The 22,831-nt window shown below is 25.9% G+C and overlaps 1 protein-coding gene across 14 annotated transcripts in view; it reads right to left on the minus strand.

Annotated features, from left to right (window-relative positions):
• The window catches only part of LOC126847857 (uncharacterized), a 111,275-nt gene that overhangs the window by 45,176 nt on the left and 43,268 nt on the right, over window positions 1–22,831 (minus strand). Inside the window, exons 2-11 of one of the 14 annotated variants that reach the window (XM_050588268.1) lie at window positions 20,817–20,880; window positions 20,689–20,724; window positions 20,584–20,613; window positions 19,795–19,848; window positions 19,492–19,521; window positions 19,391–19,420; window positions 19,206–19,253; window positions 18,597–18,626; window positions 17,447–17,539; window positions 16,118–16,509 (exon numbers count right to left, since the gene is read on the minus strand). The exons of 3 other annotated variants lie outside the window; for them this stretch is intronic. In XM_050588268.1, the coding sequence (XP_050444225.1) occupies window positions 16,265–16,509; window positions 17,447–17,539; window positions 18,597–18,626; window positions 19,206–19,253; window positions 19,391–19,420; window positions 19,492–19,521; window positions 19,795–19,848; window positions 20,584–20,613; window positions 20,689–20,724; window positions 20,817–20,874 (654 nt within the window). In that variant the 5' untranslated portion in view covers window positions 20,875–20,880 and the 3' untranslated portion in view covers window positions 16,118–16,264. Of the gene's footprint in view, window positions 1–16,116; window positions 16,510–17,446; window positions 17,540–18,596; window positions 18,627–19,205; window positions 19,254–19,390; window positions 19,421–19,491; window positions 19,522–19,794; window positions 19,849–20,583; window positions 20,614–20,688; window positions 20,725–20,816; window positions 20,881–22,831 lie in introns of those variants that run through there. 10 more of the 14 variants (XM_050588267.1, XM_050588270.1, XM_050588261.1 and 7 more) reach the window with 10 other exon arrangements.

The raw sequence follows: 22,831 nt of genomic DNA on the forward strand, positions 1-22,831 counted from the left end.
CTTTTATTTTTTTGTTTCTTTATTTTCTTTTCTTTCTTTCATTTTTTTTTACTTTTTTTCTTTCATTGTTTCATTCTTTCTGTCTTTCTTTCTATCTTTCTTTACTTACTTTCTTTGTTTCTTTCTATCTTTCTTTCTTTCTTTCTATTCATTGTTTCTTTTCTTTGTTTTTTCTTTCTTTCTTTCTATCTTGTCTTTCTTTTTTTTCTTTTTTTCATTCTTTCTATCTTTTCTTTTCTTTCTTTCTATCTTTCTTTCTATCTTTCTTTCTTGTCTTTCTTTCTTGTCTTTTTTTCTTTTCTTTATTTGTTTGATTCTTTGTTGGTTTCTTTCTTTTCTATCTTTCATTGTTTATTTCATTCTTTCTTTCTTTCTATCTTTCTTTACTTTCATTCTTAGTTTCTTTCTTTTCATTTCTTTGTTTGTTTTATTGGTGTTTGTTTCTTTTCTTTCTTTGATTCCTTTGATTCTTTTCTTTCTATGTTTTTTTGTTTGTTTCTTTTCTTTCTTTGTTTCTTTCGATTCTTTTGTTTGTTTGTTTGTTACTTTTTTTTTCTTGTCTTTCTCGTCTTTCCTTGTTTTCTTTCTTTTCTATGTTTTTTGTTTCTTCTTATTTTTCTTTGTTTCTTTGTTTCTTTCTTTTTTTTTTCTTTTTTCTTTGTTTGTTTCTTTTCTTTTCTTTCTTTTCTTTCTTTGCTTCTTTGTTTTTATCTTTTTTTCTTTGTTTTTTTGTTTGTTTGTATCATTTCTTTCTTTTAATTCTTTTTTACTTTGTTTGTTTGTTTGTTTCTTTCTTTCTTTTCTTTCTTTCTTGCTATCTTTCTTTCTTTCTTTCTTGTCTTTCTATCTTTTCTTTCTTTCTTGCCTTCTTTCTTTATATTTTTCTTTCTTTGTTTCTTTGTTTTCTTTCTTTCTTTCTTTCTTGCTATCTTTCTTTCTTTCTTTCTTGTCTTTCTATCTTTTCTTTCTTTCTTGCCTTCTTTCTTTATATTTTTCTTTCTTTGTTTTTTTCTTTCTTTAATTCTTTCTTTTCTTTCTTTGTTTGTTTCTACCTTTCTTTCTTTCTTTTCTTTATTTTGTTTCTTTTTTTTTTGTTTGTTTGTTTCATTCTTTCTTACTATCTTTTCCTTTCTTTGTTTCTTTACTTTGTTTTTTTGTTTGTTTGTATCTTTTCTTTATTTCTTTTCTTTCTTTCTTTTCTTTCTTTTCTTTCTTTCTTTCTTTGTTGAATTCTTCCTTTTCTATTTTTCGTTCTTTGTTTCTTTTTTTTCTTTCTTTTCTTTTCTTTCTTTCTTTTTTTTATTATTTTCTTTCTTTTCTCCTCTTTCTTTATTTTTTTACTTTCTTTTTTTGTTTGTTTGTTTGTTTGTTTCTTTTCTTTCTTTCTTTCTTTGTTTTATTCTTTCTTTACTTTGTTTTTTTGTTAGTTATTTTGTTTCTTTCTTTACTTTGTTTTTTTGTTTCTTTCTTACTTTTATTTTTTTGTTTCTTTATTTTCTTTTCTTTCTTTCATTTTTTTTTACTTTTTTTCTTTCATTGTTTCATTCTTTCTGTCTTTCTTTCTATCTTTCTTTACTTACTTTCTTTGTTTCTTTCTATCTTTCTTTCTTTCTTTCTATTCATTGTTTCTTTTCTTTGTTTTTTCTTTCTTTCTTTCTATCTTGTCTTTCTTTTTTTTCTTTTTTTCATTCTTTCTATCTTTTCTTTTCTTTCTTTCTATCTTTCTTTCTATCTTTCTTTCTTGTCTTTCTTTCTTGTCTTTTTTTCTTTTCTTTATTTGTTTGATTCTTTGTTGGTTTCTTTCTTTTCTATCTTTCATTGTTTATTTCATTCTTTCTTTCTTTCTATCTTTCTTTACTTTCATTCTTAGTTTCTTTCTTTTCATTTCTTTGTTTGTTTTATTGGTGTTTGTTTCTTTTCTTTCTTTGATTCCTTTGATTCTTTTCTTTCTATGTTTTTTTGTTTGTTTCTTTTCTTTCTTTGTTTCTTTCGATTCTTTTGTTTGTTTGTTTGTTACTTTTTTTTTCTTGTCTTTCTCGTCTTTCCTTGTTTTCTTTCTTTTCTATGTTTTTTGTTTCTTCTTATTTTTCTTTGTTTCTTTGTTTCTTTCTTTTTTTTTTCTTTTTTCTTTGTTTGTTTCTTTTCTTTTCTTTCTTTTCTTTCTTTGCTTCTTTGTTTTTATCTTTTTTTCTTTGTTTTTTTGTTTGTTTGTATCATTTCTTTCTTTTAATTCTTTTTTACTTTGTTTGTTTGTTTGTTTCTTTCTTTCTTTTCTTTCTTTCTTGCTATCTTTCTTTCTTTCTTTCTTGTCTTTCTATCTTTTCTTTCTTTCTTGCCTTCTTTCTTTATATTTTTCTTTCTTTGTTTCTTTGTTTTCTTTCTTTCTTTCTTTCTTGCTATCTTTCTTTCTTTCTTTCTTGTCTTTCTATCTTTTCTTTCTTTCTTGCCTTCTTTCTTTATATTTTTCTTTCTTTGTTTTTTTCTTTCTTTAATTCTTTCTTTTCTTTCTTTGTTTGTTTCTACCTTTCTTTCTTTCTTTTCTTTATTTTGTTTCTTTTTTTTTTGTTTGTTTGTTTCATTCTTTCTTACTATCTTTTCCTTTCTTTGTTTCTTTACTTTGTTTTTTTGTTTGTTTGTATCTTTTCTTTATTTCTTTTCTTTCTTTCTTTTCTTTCTTTTCTTTCTTTCTTTCTTTGTTGAATTCTTCCTTTTCTATTTTTCGTTCTTTGTTTCTTTTTTTTCTTTCTTTTCTTTTCTTTCTTTCTTTTTTTTATTATTTTCTTTCTTTTCTCCTCTTTCTTTATTTTTTTACTTTCTTTTTTTGTTTGTTTGTTTGTTTGTTTCTTTTCTTTCTTTCTTTCTTTCTTTTATTCTTTCTTTACTTTGTTTTTTTGTTAGTTATTTTGTTTCTTTCTTTACTTTGTTTTTTTGTTTCTTTCTTACTTTTATTTTTTTGTTTCTTTATTTTCTTTTCTTTCTTTCATTTTTTTTTACTTTTTTTCTTTCATTGTTTCATTCTTTCTGTCTTTCTTTCTATCTTTCTTTACTTACTTTCTTTGTTTCTTTCTATCTTTCTTTCTTTCTTTCTATTCATTGTTTCTTTTCTTTGTTTTTTCTTTCTTTCTTTCTATCTTGTCTTTCTTTTTTTTCTTTTTTTCATTCTTTCTATCTTTTCTTTTCTTTCTTTCTATCTTTCTTTCTATCTTTCTTTCTTGTCTTTCTTTCTTGTCTTTTTTTCTTTTCTTTATTTGTTTGATTCTTTGTTGGTTTCTTTCTTTTCTATCTTTCATTGTTTATTTCATTCTTTCTTTCTTTCTATCTTTCTTTACTTTCATTCTTAGTTTCTTTCTTTTCATTTCTTTGTTTGTTTTATTGGTGTTTGTTTCTTTTCTTTCTTTCTTTCTTTCTTTTCTTTCTTTGATTCCTTTGATTCTTTTCTTTCTATGTTTTTTTGTTTGTTTCTTTTCTTTCTTTGTTTCTTTCGATTCTTTTGTTTGTTTGTTTGTTACTTTTTTTTTCTTGTCTTTCTCGTCTTTCCTTGTTTTCTTTCTTTTCTATGTTTTTTGTTTCTTCTTATTTTTCTTTGTTTCTTTGTTTCTTTCTTTTTTTTTTCTTTTTTCTTTGTTTGTTTCTTTTCTTTTCTTTCTTTTCTTTCTTTGCTTCTTTGTTTTTATCTTTTTTTCTTTGTTTTTTTGTTTGTTTGTATCATTTCTTTCTTTTAATTCTTTTTTACTTTGTTTGTTTGTTTGTTTCTTTCTTTCTTGCTATCTTTCTTTCTTTCTTTCTTGTCTTTCTATCTTTTCTTTCTTTCTTGCCTTCTTTCTTTATATTTTTCTTTCTTTGTTTCTTTGTTTTCTTTCTTTCTTTCTTTCTTGCTATCTTTCTTTCTTTCTTTCTTGTCTTTCTATCTTTTCTTTCTTTCTTGCCTTCTTTCTTTATATTTTTCTTTCTTTGTTTTTTTCTTTCTTTAATTCTTTCTTTTCTTTCTTTGTTTGTTTCTACCTTTCTTTCTTTCTTTTCTTTATTTTGTTTCTTTTTTTTTTGTTTGTTTGTTTCATTCTTTCTTACTATCTTTTCCTTTCTTTGTTTCTTTACTTTGTTTTTTTGTTTGTTTGTATCTTTTCTTTATTTCTTTTCTTTCTTTCTTTTCTTTCTTTTCTTTCTTTTCTTTCTTTCTTTCTTTGTTGAATTCTTCCTTTTCTATTTTTCGTTCTTTGTTTCTTTTTTTTCTTTCTTTTCTTTTCTTTCTTTCTTTTTTTTATTATTTTCTTTCTTTTCTCCTCTTTCTTTATTTTTTTACTTTCTTTTTTTGTTTGTTTGTTTGTTTGTTTCTTTTCTTTCTTTCTTTCTTTGTTTTATTCTTTCTTTACTTTGTTTTTTTGTTAGTTATTTTGTTTCTTTCTTTACTTTGTTTTTTTGTTTCTTTCTTACTTTTATTTTTTTGTTTCTTTATTTTCTTTTCTTTCTTTCATTTTTTTTTACTTTTTTTCTTTCATTGTTTCATTCTTTCTGTCTTTCTTTCTATCTTTCTTTACTTACTTTCTTTGTTTCTTTCTATCTTTCTTTCTTTCTTTCTATTCATTGTTTCTTTTCTTTGTTTTTTCTTTCTTTCTTTCTATCTTGTCTTTCTTTTTTTTCTTTTTTTCATTCTTTCTATCTTTTCTTTTCTTTCTTTCTATCTTTCTTTCTATCTTTCTTTCTATCTTTCTTTCTATCTTTCTTTCTATCTTTCTTTCTATCTTTCTTTCTATCTTTCTTTCTATCTTTCTTTCTATCTTTCTTTCTATCTTTCTTTCTATCTTTCTTTCTATCTTTCTTTCTTGTCTTTCTTTCTTGTCTTTCTTTCTTTTCTTTATTTGTTTGATTCTTTGTTGGTTTCTTTCTTTTCTATCTTTCATTGTTTATTACTTTTTTTCATTCTTTCTATCTTTTCTTTTCTTTCTTTCTATCTTTCTATCTTTCTTTCTTGTCTTTCTTTCTTTTCATTTTTTGTTTGATTCTTTGTTGGTTTCTTTCTTTTCTATCTTACATTGTTTATTTCATTCTTTCTTTCTTTCTATCTTTCTTTACTTTCATTCTTAGTTTCTTTCTATTCATTTCTTTGTTTGTTTTTTTGGTGTTTGTTTCTTTTCTTTCTTTGTTTCTTTCTTTTCTTTCTTTGATTCCTTTGATTCTTTTCTTTCTATGTTTTTTTGTTTGTTTCTTTTCTTTCTTTGTTTCTTTTAATTCTTTTGTTTGTTTTTTTGATTCTTTGTTGGTTTCTTTCTTTTCTATCTTTCATTGTTTACTTCTTTCTTTCATTCTTTCTATCTTTTCTTTTCTTTCTTTCTATCTTTATTTCTTTCTTTCTTGTCTTTCCTTCTTTTCTTTCTTTTCTATGTTTTTTGTTTCTACTTTTTTTTCTTTGTTTCTTTTTTTCTTTTTTTTTTTTCTTTTTTTCTTTGTTTGTTTCTTTTTTTTTCTTTCTTTTCTTTCTTTTCTTTCTTTGTTTTTATCTTTTTTTCTTTGTTTTTTTGTTTGTTTGTATCATTTCTTTCTTTTAATTCTTTTTTACTTTGTTTGTTTGTTTCTTTTCTTTCTTTCTTGCCTTCTTTCTTTATATTTTTCTTTTTTTCTTTCTTTTCTTTCTTTCTTTCTTTCTTTCTTGCTATCTTTCTTTCTTTCTTTCTTGTCTTTCTATCTTTTCTTTCTTTCTTGCCTTCTTTCTTTATATTTATCTTTCTTTGTTTCTTTGTTTTCTTTCTTTCTTTCTTTCTTGTCTTTCTATCTTTTTTTTCTTTCTTGCCTTCTTTCTTTATATTTTTCTTTCTTTGTTTTTTTCTTTCTTTAATTCTTTCTTTTCTTTCTTTGTTTGTTTCTACCTTTCTTTCTTTCTTTTCTTTCTTTTGTTTCTTTTTTTTTTTGTTTGTTTGTTTCATTCTTTCTTACTATCTTTTCCTTTCTTTGTTTCTTTACTTTGTTTTTTTGTTTGTTTGTATCTTTTCTTTCTTTTAATTCTTTTTTACTTTGTTTCTATCTTTCTTTCTTTCTTTCTTGTCTTTCTTTCTTTCTTTCTTTGTTTCTTCCTTTATTTTCTTTCTTTCTTTCTTGCTATCTTTCTTTCTTTCTTTCTTGTCTTTCTATCTTTTCTTTCTTTCTTTGTTTCTATCTTTTCTTTTCTTTCTTTTGTTTCTTTTCTTTTTTGTATCTTTGTTTCTTTTTTTTTTCTTTCTTTCTTTCTTTCTTATCTTTTTTCGTTTCTTTTGTTTCTTTTCTTTCTTTGTTTCTTTCTTTTCTTTCTTTCTTTTCTTCCTTCCTTTTCTTTATTTTGTTTCTTTTTTTGTTTCTATTTTTTTCTTTCTTTCTTTCTTTCTTATCTTTTTTTTTTTTTCTTTTTTTTCTTTCTTTTTTTGTTTCCTTCTTTGTTTGTGTGTTTCATTCTTTCTTTTCTTTCTTTGTTTCTTTCTTTTCTTTTCTATCTTTCTTTCTATCTTTCTTTCTATCTTTCTTTCTATCTTTCTTTCTATCTTTCTTTCTATCTTTCTTTCTATCTTTCTTTCTATCTTTCTTTCTATCTTTCTTTCTATCTTTCTTTCTATCTTTCTTTCTATCTTTCTTTCTATCTTTCTTTCTATCTTTCTTTCTATCTTTCTTTCTATCTTTCTTTCTATCTTTCTTTCTATCTTTCTTTCTTGTCTTTCTTTCTTGTCTTTCTTTCTTTTCTTTATTTGTTTGATTCTTTGTTGGTTTCTTTCTTTTCTATCTTTCATTGTTTATTACTTTTTTTCATTCTTTCTATCTTTTCTTTTCTTTCTTTCTATCTTTCTATCTTTCTTTCTTGTCTTTCTTTCTTTTCATTTTTTGTTTGATTCTTTGTTGGTTTCTTTCTTTTCTATCTTACATTGTTTATTTCATTCTTTCTTTCTTTCTATCTTTCTTTACTTTCATTCTTAGTTTCTTTCTATTCATTTCTTTGTTTGTTTTTTTGGTGTTTGTTTCTTTTCTTTCTTTGTTTCTTTCTTTTCTTTCTTTGATTCCTTTGATTCTTTTCTTTCTATGTTTTTTTGTTTGTTTCTTTTCTTTCTTTGTTTCTTTTAATTCTTTTGTTTGTTTGTTTGATTCTTTGTTGGTTTCTTTCTTTTCTATCTTTCATTGTTTACTTCTTTCTTTCATTCTTTCTATCTTTTCTTTTCTTTCTTTCTATCTTTATTTCTTTCTTTCTTGTCTTTCCTTCTTTTCTTTCTTTTCTATGTTTTTTGTTTCTACTTTTTTTTCTTTGTTTCTTTTTTTCTTTTTTTTTTTTTCTTTTTTCTTTGTTTGTTTCTTTTTTTTTCTTTCTTTTCTTTCTTTTCTTTCTTTGTTTTTATCTTTTTTTCTTTGTTTTTTTGTTTGTTTGTATCATTTCTTTCTTTTAATTCTTTTTTACTTTGTTTGTTTGTTTCTTTTCTTTCTTTCTTGCCTTCTTTCTTTATATTTTTCTTTCTTTCTTTCTTTTCTTTCTTTCTTTCTTTCTTTCTTGCTATCTTTCTTTCTTTCTTTCTTGTCTTTCTATCTTTTCTTTCTTTCTTGCCTTCTTTCTTTATATTTATCTTTCTTTGTTTCTTTGTTTTCTTTCTTTCTTTCTTTCTTGTCTTTCTATCTTTTTTTTCTTTCTTGCCTTCTTTCTTTATATTTTTCTTTCTTTGTTTTTTTCTTTCTTTAATTCTTTCTTTTCTTTCTTTGTTTGTTTCTACCTTTCTTTCTTTCTTTTCTTTCTTTTGTTTCTTTTTTTTTTTGTTTGTTTGTTTCATTCTTTCTTACTATCTTTTCCTTTCTTTGTTTCTTTACTTTGTTTTTTTGTTTGTTTGTATCTTTTCTTTCTTTTAATTCTTTTTTACTTTGTTTCTATCTTTCTTTCTTTCTTTCTTGTCTTTCTTTCTTTCTTTCTTTGTTTCTTCCTTTATTTTCTTTCTTTCTTTCTTGCTATCTTTCTTTCTTTCTTTCTTGTCTTTCTATCTTTTCTTTCTTTCTTTGTTTCTATCTTTTCTTTTCTTTCTTTTGTTTCTTTTCTTTTTTGTATCTTTGTTTCTTTTTTTTTTCTTTCTTTCTTTCTTTCTTATCTTTTTTCGTTTCTTTTGTTTCTTTTCTTTCTTTGTTTCTTTCTTTTCTTTCTTTCTTTTCTTCCTTCCTTTTCTTTATTTTGTTTCTTTTTTTGTTTCTATTTTTTTCTTTCTTTCTTTCTTTCTTATCTTTTTTTTTTTTTCTTTTTTTTCTTTCTTTTTTTGTTTCCTTCTTTGTTTGTGTGTTTCATTCTTTCTTTTCTTTCTTTGTTTCTTTCTTTTCTTTTCTATCTTTCTTTTCTTTCTTTCTTTCATTCTTTCTTTAATTTTTTTTTTGTTTTATTGTTTCTTTTCTTTCTTTCTTTCTTTCTCTCTTTCTTTCTTTCTTTTCTTTCTTTGTTTCTTTTCTTTCTTTCTTTCTTTCTTTCTATTTTTGTTTCTTTGTTTCTTTGTTTTTTTTTTGTTTCATTCTTTCTTTCTTTTTTTTCTTTCTTTTTTTTGTTTCCTTCTTTCTTTATTTCTTTCTTTCTTTCTTGTCTTTCTTTGTTTCTTTCTTTTTTTTCTTTCTTTCTTTCTTTCTTTCTTTCATTCTTTCTTTCTATCTTTCTTTCATTGTTTCTTTGTTTTTTTTTTGTTCCATTCGTTCTTTCTTTTTTTTCTTTCTTTTCTTGTTTCCTTCTTTGTTTGTGCGTTTCATTCTTTCTTTTCTTTCTCTGTTTTTATCTTTTCTTTTCTTTCTTTTCTTTCTTTCTTTTCTTTCTTTCTTTCTCTCTTTCTTTCTTTCTTTTCTTTCTTTGTTTCTATCTTTCGTTCCTTTCATTCTTTCTTTCTTTTTTTTATTTCCTTCTTTGTTTGTGTGTTTCATTCTTTCTTTTCTCTTTGTTTGTTTCTTTTCTTTTCCTTCTTGTCTTTCTTTCTTTTCTTTCTTTCTTTCTTTCTTTCTTTCTTTCTTGTCTTTCTTTGTTTTTTTCTTACTTTGTTTCTTTCTTTTTTTTCTTTCTTTCTTTCTTTCTTTCTTTCTATCTTTCTTTCTTTGTTTCTTTGTTTTTTTTTTGTTTCATTCTTACTTTCTTTTTTTTCTTTCTTTTTTTGTTTCCTTCTTTGTTTGTTTGTTTCATTCATTTATTCTTTCTTTTCTTTCTTTGTTTCTTTCTTTTCTTTTCTTTTCTTTCTTTTATTTCTTTTATTTCTTTTTTACTTTGTTTCTTTCTTTTCTTTCTTTTATTTCTTTTTTACTTTGTTTCTTTCTTTCTTGTCTTTCTTTCTTTTTTTTTCTTTCTTTCTTTTCTTTCTTGTCTTTCTTTCTTTTCTTTTTTTATTTCTTTCTTTCTTTCTTGTCTTTCCATGTTTCTTTGTTTCTTTCTTTGATTCTTTCTTTTCTTTCTTTTCTTTCTTTCATTTTTGTCTTTCTTTCTTTCTTGTCTTTCATTCTTTCTTTCTTTTCTTTCTTTCTTTCTTTCTTTGTTTCTTTCTTTTCATTTCTTTCTTTCTTTCTTTCTTTCTTTCTTTCTTTCTTTCTTTCTATCTTTCTTACTTTGTTTTTTTTTCTTTCTTTGTTTCTTTGTTTCTTTCTCTCTTTCTTTCTTTTTTTTCTTTCTTTTTTTTGTTTCCTTATTTGTTTGTGTGTTTCATTCTTTCTTTTCTCTTTGTTTCTTTCTTTTCTTTTCCTTCTTGTCTTTCTTTCTTTCTTTCTTTCTATCTTTCTTTCTTTGTTTCTTTGTTTTTTTTTTGTTTCATTCATTTATTCTTTCTTTTCTATCTTTGTTTCTTTCTTTTCTTTTCTTTCTTTCTTTTCTTTCTTTTCTTTCTTTTCTTTCTTTCTTTCTTTCTTTCTTTCTTTCTTTCTTTCTTGTCTTTCTTTCTTGTCTTTCTTTCTTTTTTTCTTTGTTTGTTTCTTTCTTTGTTTCTTTCATTGTTTGTTTGTTTCATTCTTTCTTTCTTTCTTTCTTTCTTTTTTTCTTTCATTCTTTTTATTTTTCTTACTTTGTTTCTTTCTTTCAAAAGAGAACATCTTTCTTTATTTCTTTCTTTTCTTTCTTTGTTTGATTGTTTCTTTTTTTTCTTTGTTTGTTTCATTCTTTTTTTTCTTTCTTTGTTTCTTTTCATTCTTTTCTTTCAAGTTTTTTTTGTTTCTTTCTTTCTTTCTATCTTCCTTTCTTTGTTTCTCTGTTTTATTGTTTCTTTCTTTCTTTTCTTTCTTTTTTTGTTTCTTTCATTGTTTGTTTGTTTCATTCTTTCTTTCTTACTTTGTTTCTTTCTTTATATCGTTCTATCTTTCTTTGTTTCTTTCATTGTTTGTTTGTTTCATTCTCTCTTACTTTCTTTCTTTCTTGCTATTTTTCTTACTTTGTTTCTTTCTTTCTATCGTTCTATCTTTCTTTATTTCTTTCTTTTCTTTCTTTGTTTGATTGTTTCTTTTTTTTCTTTGTTTGTTTCATTCTTTTTTTTCTTTCTTTGTATCTTTTCATTCTTTTCTTTCTAGGTTTTTTTGTTTGTTTCTTTCTTTCTATCTTCCTTTCTTTGTTTCTTTCTTTGTTTCTTTGTTTTATTGTTTCTTTCTTTCTTTTTTTTCTTTTGTTTCTTTTTTTGTTTCTTTTTTTTTTCTTTCTTTCTTTCTTTCTTATCTTTTTTCGTTTCTTTTGTTTCTTTTCTTTCTTTGTTTCTTTCTTTTCTTTCTTTCTTTTCTTCCTTCCTTTTCTTTATTTTGTTTCTTTTTTTGTTTCTATTTTTTTCTTTCTTTCTTTCTTTCTTATCTTTTTTTTTTTTCTTTTGTTTCTTTTCTTTCTTTGTTTCTTTCTTTTCTTTCTTTCTTTTCTTCCTTCCTTTTCTTTATTTTGTTTCTTTTTTTGTTTCTATTTTTTTCTTTCTTTCTTTCTTTCTTATCTTTTTTTTTTTCTTTTGTTTCTTTTCTTTCTTTGTTTCTTTCTTTTCTTTCTTTCTTTTCTTTCTTTCTTTTCTTTCTTTCTTTTCTTTCTTTCTTTTCTTTCTTTGTTTCTTTCTTTTATTTCGTTACCTTATTTGTATGATTCTTTCTTTTTTTCTATCTTTTTTTTCTTTGTTTGTTTGTTTGTTTGTGTGTTTCTTTTCTTTCTTTCTTTCTTTCTTTTGAGGAATTCATATCATTTTTCAGAATGGAAATTAGACTTAATAAGAACACAGGATAATGGAAATGCCAATGTTCTATTTACGCTAAATTTTATTACAGCCTCTAGGCACCTTAAACCTATTAAAAATCTCATTTCGACCATGAAGTTATAAGTTCAACTTTTTGCGGGGAACCATTTTTATTTTGTATCAAATAACTGGTTTAAATTATCTAAATTTTAATTATATGTATTAACTAATACTACGAATTAATTATATATTTATAGTTAAGCTGACTGCAGACTGAGTACAAAATACCCTATAGAAACTAGAAAGTATTCAAATTTTTTTTTTTTAGTATTCGGCAAAGATTTATTAACTTTTTTAATTTAAATATGTAACATATGTATTTAGTTGATTTTTTTATTAAAGAATAATTTACTGAACATTTGGACTGGTCGATAACCAGTTTTAAATAATTAAAATGGGTACACAAGACTTAATAGGGTTTCTCTAATATCGCATAATTCTGAATTTTAAAGACACGATTTTAACTACCGTTGATTAAAAACTTGTGAAAAGACCTTCAAGAATGTTCAATATGCGATTTAAAAGTCTTTGTGAAGAGGGTCGATTTTTTTTAGATACAATGGGAAGTATATGAATACAATATATTTTTATTTTTAATTACGGTACAATTTTAACTTTTCTATAGTGTACTTACAGTAAGCGAACACCGACAAATTTAATATTATCCTATAGTTGCGCCGAGCTGCATACATCGGACGCCAGATTGTTAAGTCGGTGAGCTATAGCCTATGAACATGGGGCCCTGGTACGATTTTGGTAGAATAGTCGTCGCATTCAAAACAAAGAAATTATTTTATGGGGTGTGGCATGAGGTGTTTTTAAATAAATGCCGCTCGTTTTATGTTTAAAATGTGTTAATACTAGTATGGACATCAGATTAAATTTTAGTATTAACACGTGCCTTTGTTCTAATTTTCAGGTTTCTATCAATATGGTAAGTGCCTTATAATTTGTCCTTATAAAAATGTAAACTTTGAAAACGTATGTTGAACGAAAATGTAAACTTTCTCCCTCTTTGATAAGGCTCAATAGTCAATTTGTACTGTGTCCTAAGATACTTAAGTTAAATGTGTGTTTCAAATTTCAAAAGCCAATCTCAGGAGAAGGAAGATATATGAGGGTGAGAAAACCCAAATGAATTGGTTCATGTAGGAATTCATACACTGGTATTTTTGGAATTTACCTTGGCGCACTGTCAAGTTGACATTCCAACCATTCTCATGCGTTTAAACCGTCGCTTAAAAACTTTTATTTTACCAATAATGGAAAGTATATGATTACAATATATTTTTATTTTAAATTACGGTATGTTTTAACTTTCCTTCAGTAGGTGAAAACCAACAAATTTAAAATTATCCTATCATTGAGCCGAGCTGCGTACATCTGACGCCGGATGAACATGGGACCCTGGTACGATTTTGTTAGAATATTCATCGCACTCGAAACAAAGAAATTATTTTATAGGGTGTGGCGTCCGACAACCGTGCTCATAGCGGTGGGATCGCGATAAAAGTTACGCCGCACGGTTTACACATTTCTTATACCATCGCGTCGTAGCTCTATTATGCTGACAAACAGGAAGCGGGCCATACTTCTAATATACACCTTTAATACCAGTTTATTCTATTTGTTTAGTCCGTTGACGTTCTAATTTAATAAAAAAATATTATTGAGATCTGGAGCTGGATGGGTGTTTTCACAATTAACAAATTCAAAGAAACTTCTTTTGATTTCTGACATAAGAAAGGGTTTCCCGGGCGTTTAACACACCTAGTCAATAAGTCGTATACTTTTGTTGTATGTAAGCCTTTTTGGTAATAAGTACACTCGAGAATACATTTGGAGGGTTTCCTTGGTTCAACTATTACTAAGCAACGTAACAGTTTATTAAAATAGAAGAGGTAGAGATGCTAAAACTGAAAGAGTAAAGCAGAACTATTTGTCTCGGAAAATAATAATTTCCGAGTCATCCCAACTAGTTACACTTGGCTTTGATGAATTCCTACTAAATGTAAACGACTTGGCTTATTATTTTTAACTATGTACAAAATTGGAATAGATATGTCTGCTATATCTTTGCCTTCGAGATTCAATGTACGAGTAGCGCATTGTTTTATTATGTGAATATAATAGTTAAGATAATAAAAACTTAATTGATAATAATATGATTCATTAGAATAAAATAATTGTTAAGAATAATAATATAATATATATATAGAGAGAGAATTACAGGATTTGTGATAAAAAAATTTAAAAAAATTAATAATAAAATATATGTGAAATATTAGGATTTAAATGCATAAATATACCTAGGTAATGATTAAGTTAATTATTAAAAACAGGCTATGAAGTAAAGTGAGCTTAAGTTGTTTAATCTAAACTTTCTGTTGATGTTGCGTAATCATATGTATTCAGTTTAAATATATAAAGTATTGAATTGAAAAATTAATGATAAGGTTTATGTACCAATATTATGTCTGCTATATCTTTACCTTTGAGATTCAATGTACGAGTAGCGCTTGTTTTATTATCTAAATATAATAGTTAAGATAATAAAGACTTAATTGATAATAATATGGTGATTATTTAGAATATAATAATTGTAAGTTATTGTTATGAATAATAATATAATATATATATAGAGAGAGAATTACAGAATTTGTGCTTAAAAAATAAAATAAAATTTGATAGTAAAATATATGTGAAATGTATATGTGATTAAGTTAGTTATTAAAAAACAGGCTATGAAGTAAAGTGAGCTTAAGTTGTTTAATTTTATATTCTAAAAACAAGATTATGTTGAAACAATTCAAATATAATAAATAAAATAAAAAGTTGTTTATTCTAAATTTTCTGTTGAAGTTGCGTAAGCATATATGTATTTAGTTCAAATATATAAAGTATTGAGTTGCTGATAAGGTTTATGTACCAATATTATGTTTTCGTTTGTCGGTTTCATTTGAATAAAAAATATTTTCATATTTCTCAAAGAACCAACCTATGCTCGAAACGTTGATTGGCGTTAACATTTCTTGTAAATAACTTGTATAGCTTTATAGGTGAAATTTTTGTCGTACAGTTCTTCCAGTCTCATTTCTTGTGCCGTCTGTCTCCATGTCTATCAATAGTAATTCATAAAAAAAATTATTCCTATAAATACAACTAACTCAATAAGTATTTGTATAGAGAGTGATCCATGTGATGTAAGACACTCATTTTTCTTAAAATATGAATGATTTATACATTTTTTTTGTTTTTTCATAGTGTGTTTATACAATGTGAAATTAATTTTTCATAATTTGTATTGTTTTTACCCTTCTCTTACCGTTTTTTGATAACAACTATGATAACTATTTTTGAAGTTATTGAAGTTACAATTATTTTTATCCACGCACACTTTTCAACTGCACTTCCCTTCCCATCTTAATTTGTATTCATCGTATAACTTTAAAAATTACCATTTCGACCAGTCAAATTGTTGAGTACATTATTTTTTATTTAAAAAGTTAATAAAATGTATACATTACAATTCAAGTTTTAAAAATTGCAAAAGTTAAAAAAAAATGTGAAAAATTGAGATTACATTGTATAAACACATTTAGATTTATATAAGTAATAATGTTCGTGACGTTTATTGTGAAACGCAATTTACACGAGTAACATGTAGTGCCCGTGGGGCACTCGCGTATGGTGGACAATCCCCACGATTTATATATATAAATATAGGAACTGCTGATACGTAACGCTAGTCTTCAAGCAAGAAGCACCAGAAACTGGCTTTTTTAGTAGGTCGTTTCTGACCTGACAGATATCTAGACTGACACTACACTTAATCCGTACTTAGCTTGCGAAATAGTTTTTCGAAACTTGATATGAATTCTGATTTATTAGATAAAGGTACTATGAATTATAACGACGTTAATTTAAAACGCAGTGCCGGAATAACCGTACAAGCATACAGTACTCGGAATCTGTGACCCATACGCCCGAGGCGGCGGAGGTCTGGACACTAACCTCTAGACGTTTCATTTTTTTTTAAATCATTGCTTCCAAGCCCGTAAAGTAAATAGCACCGGACACTCACTTTATTAATAGGTAGATGGTTTCTGACCTGACAGATAGCTAAACTAACAGCTAGACACTGATCTACCACTCAGAATCTGTGACCTATCCGGCCAACTACCAGCTACTATCTGTGAGCTACCCGGTCGCCTACCAGCTAATATTTATAAAACAAGCATAAGTGTACTTCTTTTATTTATTAAAAAAATAAATTAACCTTGTCAACGAAGAGCTACTACTCCAAGACCGTCACTGGACCAGAACAAGGCATGTGGTGTTAGCAACGTTGGCTACACTATCTAACCCACCGGTTCTACCCATGTCATTTCATGGTCGTAACCAAGCTAGTCCTTATGTGACGGTCTACACGAGAGGTGTTGATATGTGTACTGTGATGAATAAAGTGTGTTATTTAAATTATTGATTCATAAAAAGTGTTGACTTTCTTCTTGGAGAATTCATATAGTAGACTCATGTGTATTTAAAACAATGAAAATAATATTATATGTAATAAATAAACATTTAACAAACAAAACGGAAAAACTCAAATGAAACGTTTTAACGTATAACTGATCAATACACTCAAATGTACCTCATTCCACAGACATCGATATTACTTTTCTCACTTCTTTTAATTTTTTGTTATTACAAGCAAATGGTCCGAGAAGTGACAAAATGGATATACTAAAAAAAAAATGTAAGGACTTAAAATTACTAAGATTAAATAATTGTGAAGCAATGTCGGCAGATGGGGTGGACGGAGAGGAGTAGTGGTCCCGACAAAGGCCCTAAAAAGCCTGTATATTAAGCCAATACAAATTATGACTGAAATAAATCAAATAGTTTATAATAGCGAGTAAAATCGTTTTATTTTGCAGAAGGTTAAATTATTTAACAATTTTGATATAAGTGAGGCACGCAAAAAAAAATTTAAATATAATAACAGATGTACATTATAATTTATGTATCATTTATTAAAATAAACCTGAGAAAATAGAAAATATTTATGCTCATAATATCGTTAAATCACGAACTATGCTGTTTCCTGTATCGCTATGGTCGTTGTTGTCCACATAATGTATATCAAGCCCAAAGCGTTTGAATGACTTCCTGTCTAACCTTCCATGGCGTATGACACAAGTCTCGTCATCTGAAACAATTGCAGTGTTTATGTAACTTGCTGGAATTCTTGTACTCCAGAACAATCCTATGATTCGACATGTGTACTCAAAATCAATTCTGTGACTCCTTGGGTCTAAAAAAAAGTTTTCAAAAGTTAGCCAAATTCAGCTTGCTGTACTGACAAAATAATACATATTTGGACTAACTAAAATTAAAGCTAATCTTATATCATCACTCAAGAGAAAAAGTGTATTGGGTCACAAAATGTTAATTTTACAGGAGAGAGAAAAATTAAATTATTTATTAATAAATTAATAATAACAAACTTTTTTTTTCCTAAACCTACAAATTCACACACTTCATCATCATCCAACTGCATTACCTGTTTTACCCTATAACATTCTCCAAAATTAAACAAGATTGTCACCGTTTTACTCCGGCTAATCCTTAGTCCTTTGTCTTCAATCGCTTCTCTTCACTTTTCAAGTCTCTCAGCCAATTGTTTCGGACTTTCCCACAACGTCCTCCGTAAACATCATACACAATGGCACCTCCCGCTGTATATCTTTTGACTAAAATATTCCATTTCTCCACACACACACACTCTTTACTCTTGTATCATGCATTTCCTCTATTATTTTCACTTACATCCTTGGCACTCGTTTTTTTCTTTAACGTCCACCTCTAAACCTCTAATGAATAAGTAACTCACTAATTAAATAAAATAAATGAACTTAGATAAACTCATCTAAGAGTCCATACGTCATATAAAACAGTAAATAGAGTTTGCAATTTAAATTTAGGTGAATCAAAAACCCGGAATATAGAAATTTTTTACTAAATACACTTTTGCTCTAAGGTACGGATAATTAACCTAATAAAAAACTGTAACGGTGGAATAAGTATTAAATAACTTTTTGAACTAACTTGTAGTTTCATTCACTAGAAAATTAGTTGGACGATTTATTTATGTTGTTATTTTAACTTTAAAGTGTTAACTGTAATGTTTGTTGGTCCGACTATGCAATTTTCCGTGACACAACTAGTTTTTTTATTAGTTTATTACTTACTGCTCATAATATTGATTATTAACAATGCTAAAACTGGGTCTAACATTTTTCTTCGTGCATCTCCAAGATCTTGTATAGATTTATCACTACGAGCTGATAAATTCAATAAATGTGTTAAACAAAGTATAAATAACTCTGTAACTTCAGTAAACACGGTGAAATTTCAAAATTACAAACTACATTATTTTAAAAACACAAGTTAAACAATTACACAAATCGTTAAAATATGTTTTTATTGGAATTATACGTTTACATGGTGTCTATTTAAAAAATGGTTATTCGAAAAATCTATTATTTTTTAACCAAATAATATTTTATTCGACTAGTGTGTTATTTAAATAAAACAAAAATCTAGCTGGTTACAGTGACCAAAATGAAGAAAAAGTAGAAACTTTAATGAGTAGCAGTTTAATTAATACTTTGTGCGATATTTTATTATAGTAAGAAGATACACGGCAACTACAATTACTTGCATGATTTTTCACTGACAATTAAAGTGTCAATAGAAATAAATATCACACACAAATTTCGACTAGTGAATACAAGCCATTAAACTAGCTGATATTAGTTTTTATTCTTTTTCTTTAGGGATTTTGAAGACCTATGACGGTCATACGTTTTAACTTCAAAAATCGTTTAACTGAACTGAACGTATAAAAATGATTTGTTTATTAAATTTGTGTAAATAGGGTAACGGGATTTGATGTTAAAACGTGTAACGTTCTAAGTTTAAAAGTTCAATGAAAGTACAATTTTTTGTGTTCGGTTGGAGGTAAAGGTTTTTGAACGTTAAAATATATAGCGTATAAATGAACGTAAGGTGGTCGAACAAATATTTGTATAATGTTATGTTTAGTTTATTATAAGCTTGTAAAATGAACGTTTTCATTCTAACAGTTTATTCTCATTACGTTACGGAAACCTGGATTGACTTAAAATAAATTTCGAATGACCATCTAGATTTTAAGCGCTATTTACAACTGTCGGATAATGCGTAATTACCTAGAGCTGCTAAATCATCTTCAGTAAGGTATTTTTAATTACCCAGGTACCCGGTTTTTTAATTACCCGGGTACCCGGGTTTTTAATTTCTTAATACCCGGGTAGCAAACACGGGTACCCGTTTAAAACCGTAACCCCTAGTAATTACCTTGAGCTGCTACATCATCTTCAGTAAGGTCTGTAATAGAAACATTAATTAATATGACATATTATTATGTCATAGGTCATTCCGAAATCTGCGTGGAAAAATCGTGTTACGATTTCGCGTCATCATCATAAAGATAGAGGTATGGTGATATTAGTTGTACCTCATAATAAAACAATCGTTATGGTTATACGGACCCGTAATGCTAAAGCATTTCCGCGATTCAATGTATTTCCGTTGAGCGGAAAAAATAACTAGATATTTTTTATAAATATTTTCTGTGGCTATATACGGTTAAGACTCATAAATATATAATATATATATATATTATATATTATTATTACCATATATAATATATTATATATGGTAAAGTAGTTTTGGATTAAACCCCTTCCATAAACAATCGATTCAATTTAGAACACTTGAAATAATTTTCAAGTAGCTGTTTTGAGTAAACGAAATGAATAGAATGATATCAAATGATCATTAACACTAAGCTGAAAATATTTAGTTTATGACTATGATTTCAAACTGAATGTTTTTAAGTACAATTAAAATTTAACTATAAGTTTTTTAAAGTGTTTGTAAAAATATGTTGAATTTTATAATTACCTGAGTCTTCGAGTAATTTTAGTTGCAGACCAAACTCCAACATACGCTCTAAAATTAAAAACAAAATGCATTTTTATATATGTCTATTTTGATGGCAAAATTAATATGCATATGATTTTTCTCATAATTTAAACACTCGTGTAAAAACCGTGTGTAATATATTACTAATATGAAAAATGAATTACGTTTAGCACCGTCGTTATCAAAATTTTTTTCTGAAATTAAAACGAATCGTTTTATTCTTGTGAATAACCAACAACTATATTGAAATATTTTCAATTATTACCAGGTATTGCAAACATAAAAGTCAATTGATCTGAAATTAAAATTGATAAAAATGTATTTTTAAATGATATTAGACTTAATTTCACGTTCAATTATAAATTTAAAGGAGGAAGTCAAGGTAGAATTATATGTTTAATAATAATAATGAAGTTACATTTACAAATAAATATTGAGTGATTTAAATTTAATATTTATATCACTCGTAAAGTTGCATCGATAAATTGTTTTTGCAATTATTGTATAATTTCCAAAAAATGTCTTCTACTAGCATACTTAATCGATTTTGTTGTGTAATAATAGTTACCCATTGAGAAATCAATAATACAAGCAAAATGTTTTATTATATTCCAAAGGGTCCCTGAAATAAATAAATTAATTAAATTAAAAAAATCAAATTTCGAAATTTTAATTCGACATAATATGTATAAAAATGTTCTGAACAGAAGTACATTTTGAGTTTAACGTGGCCCATTTAACCACAGAATAGATTAAAGCAGAAGAGTCACTTAACAATGTAAACAAAAAATGACGGCCATGTTCCAAATATGCTATAATCATAATAAATTATATCTATATACAACTAAAAATAATAATGTATAGTTATATATAATTTACTTGGTGATAGCATATTTGGAAGATGGCCGACTCGTTTTTGTGTGATAAGTATCTTTAACGTGTCAATTTTGATCAGTGTCCAATGTCCATCCTTTGAGTGTTCAACCATGTTGGAATTTTATGACACAATTATTCTATAATATCTATTCTAGATTATCAATAATATTGTACAAACTGAATTATTATAATGTAACCATATATTTCGTGTGGGAGACTCTTTTGAGAAATATTCTCAATACATGTTACATTATTTAAGCTTACTATCCTCATCAAACCTCGACTTCACCACTGTTGAGAATTCCTAGAGTTCTTCGGAAAACCCCCATTTTTAAAAATACAATACACACAAAGGCCAATAAATGAAAACATTTTTATATGATTATAGTTCATAAATATAAATTACCTTACAGTCAGGCAAATGGCAAGTACAAAAAAAACCATTCAATTCATAGTATTAATCATTTTAAGTATATCTTACCTTTTCCAATATGTATTTCGATGAGTATGTCTGTAATAAATTATATATAAAAACTGTAAGTCGTAAAACTTAAAATAATATTTTGTAAACAAAAAATGTACTGACTTGTAGTATGAAGCATCTTTCTTTTTTCTGCTATATCTGTAAAAAAGTTGAATATTGAATATTGTTTAATTTTTTTTAAATCTAAACTAAATACCTTAAGTAGATACTTGTAAAAACGAATTACATACCCGCATTTGTCAAAACGTTTAAAAAAACACAGTACATTAACACATAGATTACTTTCATTTTTGTCTGCAAATAATAATACAAATTAAAATATGTTATATTAGACGAAGGTATACTTACAATAAAATATAAATATAGATAAATTTATAATATGCAATGAGTAAAGTATTATGAAATGTATGTGACACACACAAATATTAAATCAAATTTAAATTACAAAAAAACTTACAATATAAAACATTAAGTAAAATGTTAACTGATAAAATTATTAGGGACTTAGTTGATAGGGTCCATGCTTTTCTTTTTAGTCAAAAAGTAAATATGTTTAACATTATTTAAAATTGAAGTTAATTTTCGGTTGTTTTCAAAGTAACTGAAATCTTAGATAAAATGTGCTACAATTGACTGGTAAATTGTTCTTGTAGTAATTTTTTTTTTTTTTTAGTTCACTTTTTACTATTTTTAGAAAAGCACGTTTCTAAAAAAAGTTTTTAAATTTATAATATTGTACTAAAAATGACTGGCCGATAACAAGTTTTGGATAACTATTTTTTAAGTACTTAAATAATAATAATATGAGTAGTATCTAACAATTTCTGGTGCTATGATTCAGCTAGTGGAAAACACTTGTTTTAAAAATACATGGTTTTTTTGTGTTCAGTATGTAAACATAATATTAGAGTTTCTACGTATGGAGGAGGAGCTCAAATAGTATCATAGGTATAAGTATACTATGGTATACAGCTAAACAAGTGCTTAAAGTCCTACACTAAACTACTAAAAAAACAATTCACATAGATTCTAAGTACAATAAAATATCATAACTTTATACATCACTTGTATTAGGCCAGCAACATATAGTAATAAATAATATTATAATATGTAGATGTCCATTTACAATATACGTGGTATAGATGGAAACATTTAACATAAACAAAGCAGCAAGAAGCTACGAACAATTTTTTTTTTGTTTTTGTAAATAATGACTACGATAAAAATTGGCATTAAAGCGTTTAGATCGTTTATACTTAAAATAAAATCTAGATATTTATTGCAGATTTCCCTATGTAAATTCTTTAACTTTAAGCAGGATTATTTTTTTTTCATTGTGTTTACTTATTTACATTAGTCAGGTGTGAAGTTTAAACTTCTGCTGCTATAGCCATGCAGATAAAAAATCATGGTGTCTTACATCGATTCAAAAAATACTTAACCACGAGATACGATTACAGAAAATATTTAATAACAATTATTGACAAAGTATGTTTACTAGCTTTAAAATTTACTGTCGTTTCGCGCGTTTCAGAATATGGTTGAATTAAATAGAGTTGTTTTCGATGGAAACTACACAGATGTAGAGGCCTCTTAATTATGTCAAGGCGGATTTTGTTTGCTTACATTAAACACGTTATATGTATTCATTCTGGTAGCCTAAGAATATAGTATCGTTAACCATTTTCTATAAAATCAAATAAATGTAATAACACTTAAAAATTAGAAATGTTTACACTATGACAATTCATTAGAATTATTCACTAGCTTATTATATAAAATAGTTATATTTTTTGATAACAACTTTTAAAATATACAATTCATTAACTTTTAACTAGCTTTTCATTAACTCGCTAACACATACGTACAGACCACAGTGGTCTGAAATCTAAAAACCGCGATTAAATAACAATTTTTCAAGTTAGATCTAGGGAACTGAAATTTTTACTGTACAATAACAACAAAATCTGCTACTTAAAAATACATTTTGTTTTTCTGTGACCTGTAACCTCTCCGTCCCTACTGCTCTGATCCTATTATGCCTCGACCTCACTGTACTGACTTACTAGGATAAAATCACTTTCAAATAAACGCCTGCAGTACCTACTATAGTACTATGCTATGCGTAGTTATAACCAGAATTTTATTAAAATATATCTGAATAATCATCTAGATAACAAATTATTTAAATAAAAGTTCTTCGTTTAAAAATGTATTCAAATAATTTTTAAAAATATTATTTAAA

This window comes from Adelges cooleyi, unplaced genomic scaffold, assembly GCF_023614345.1.
Source record: "Adelges cooleyi isolate 19-005CV unplaced genomic scaffold, UGA_ACOO_1.1 ACOO_flye_CR_arks_rails_tigmint_CR_PRNA_122, whole genome shotgun sequence".
In the NCBI taxonomy this organism is placed as follows: domain Eukaryota; kingdom Metazoa; phylum Arthropoda; class Insecta; order Hemiptera; family Adelgidae; genus Adelges; species Adelges cooleyi.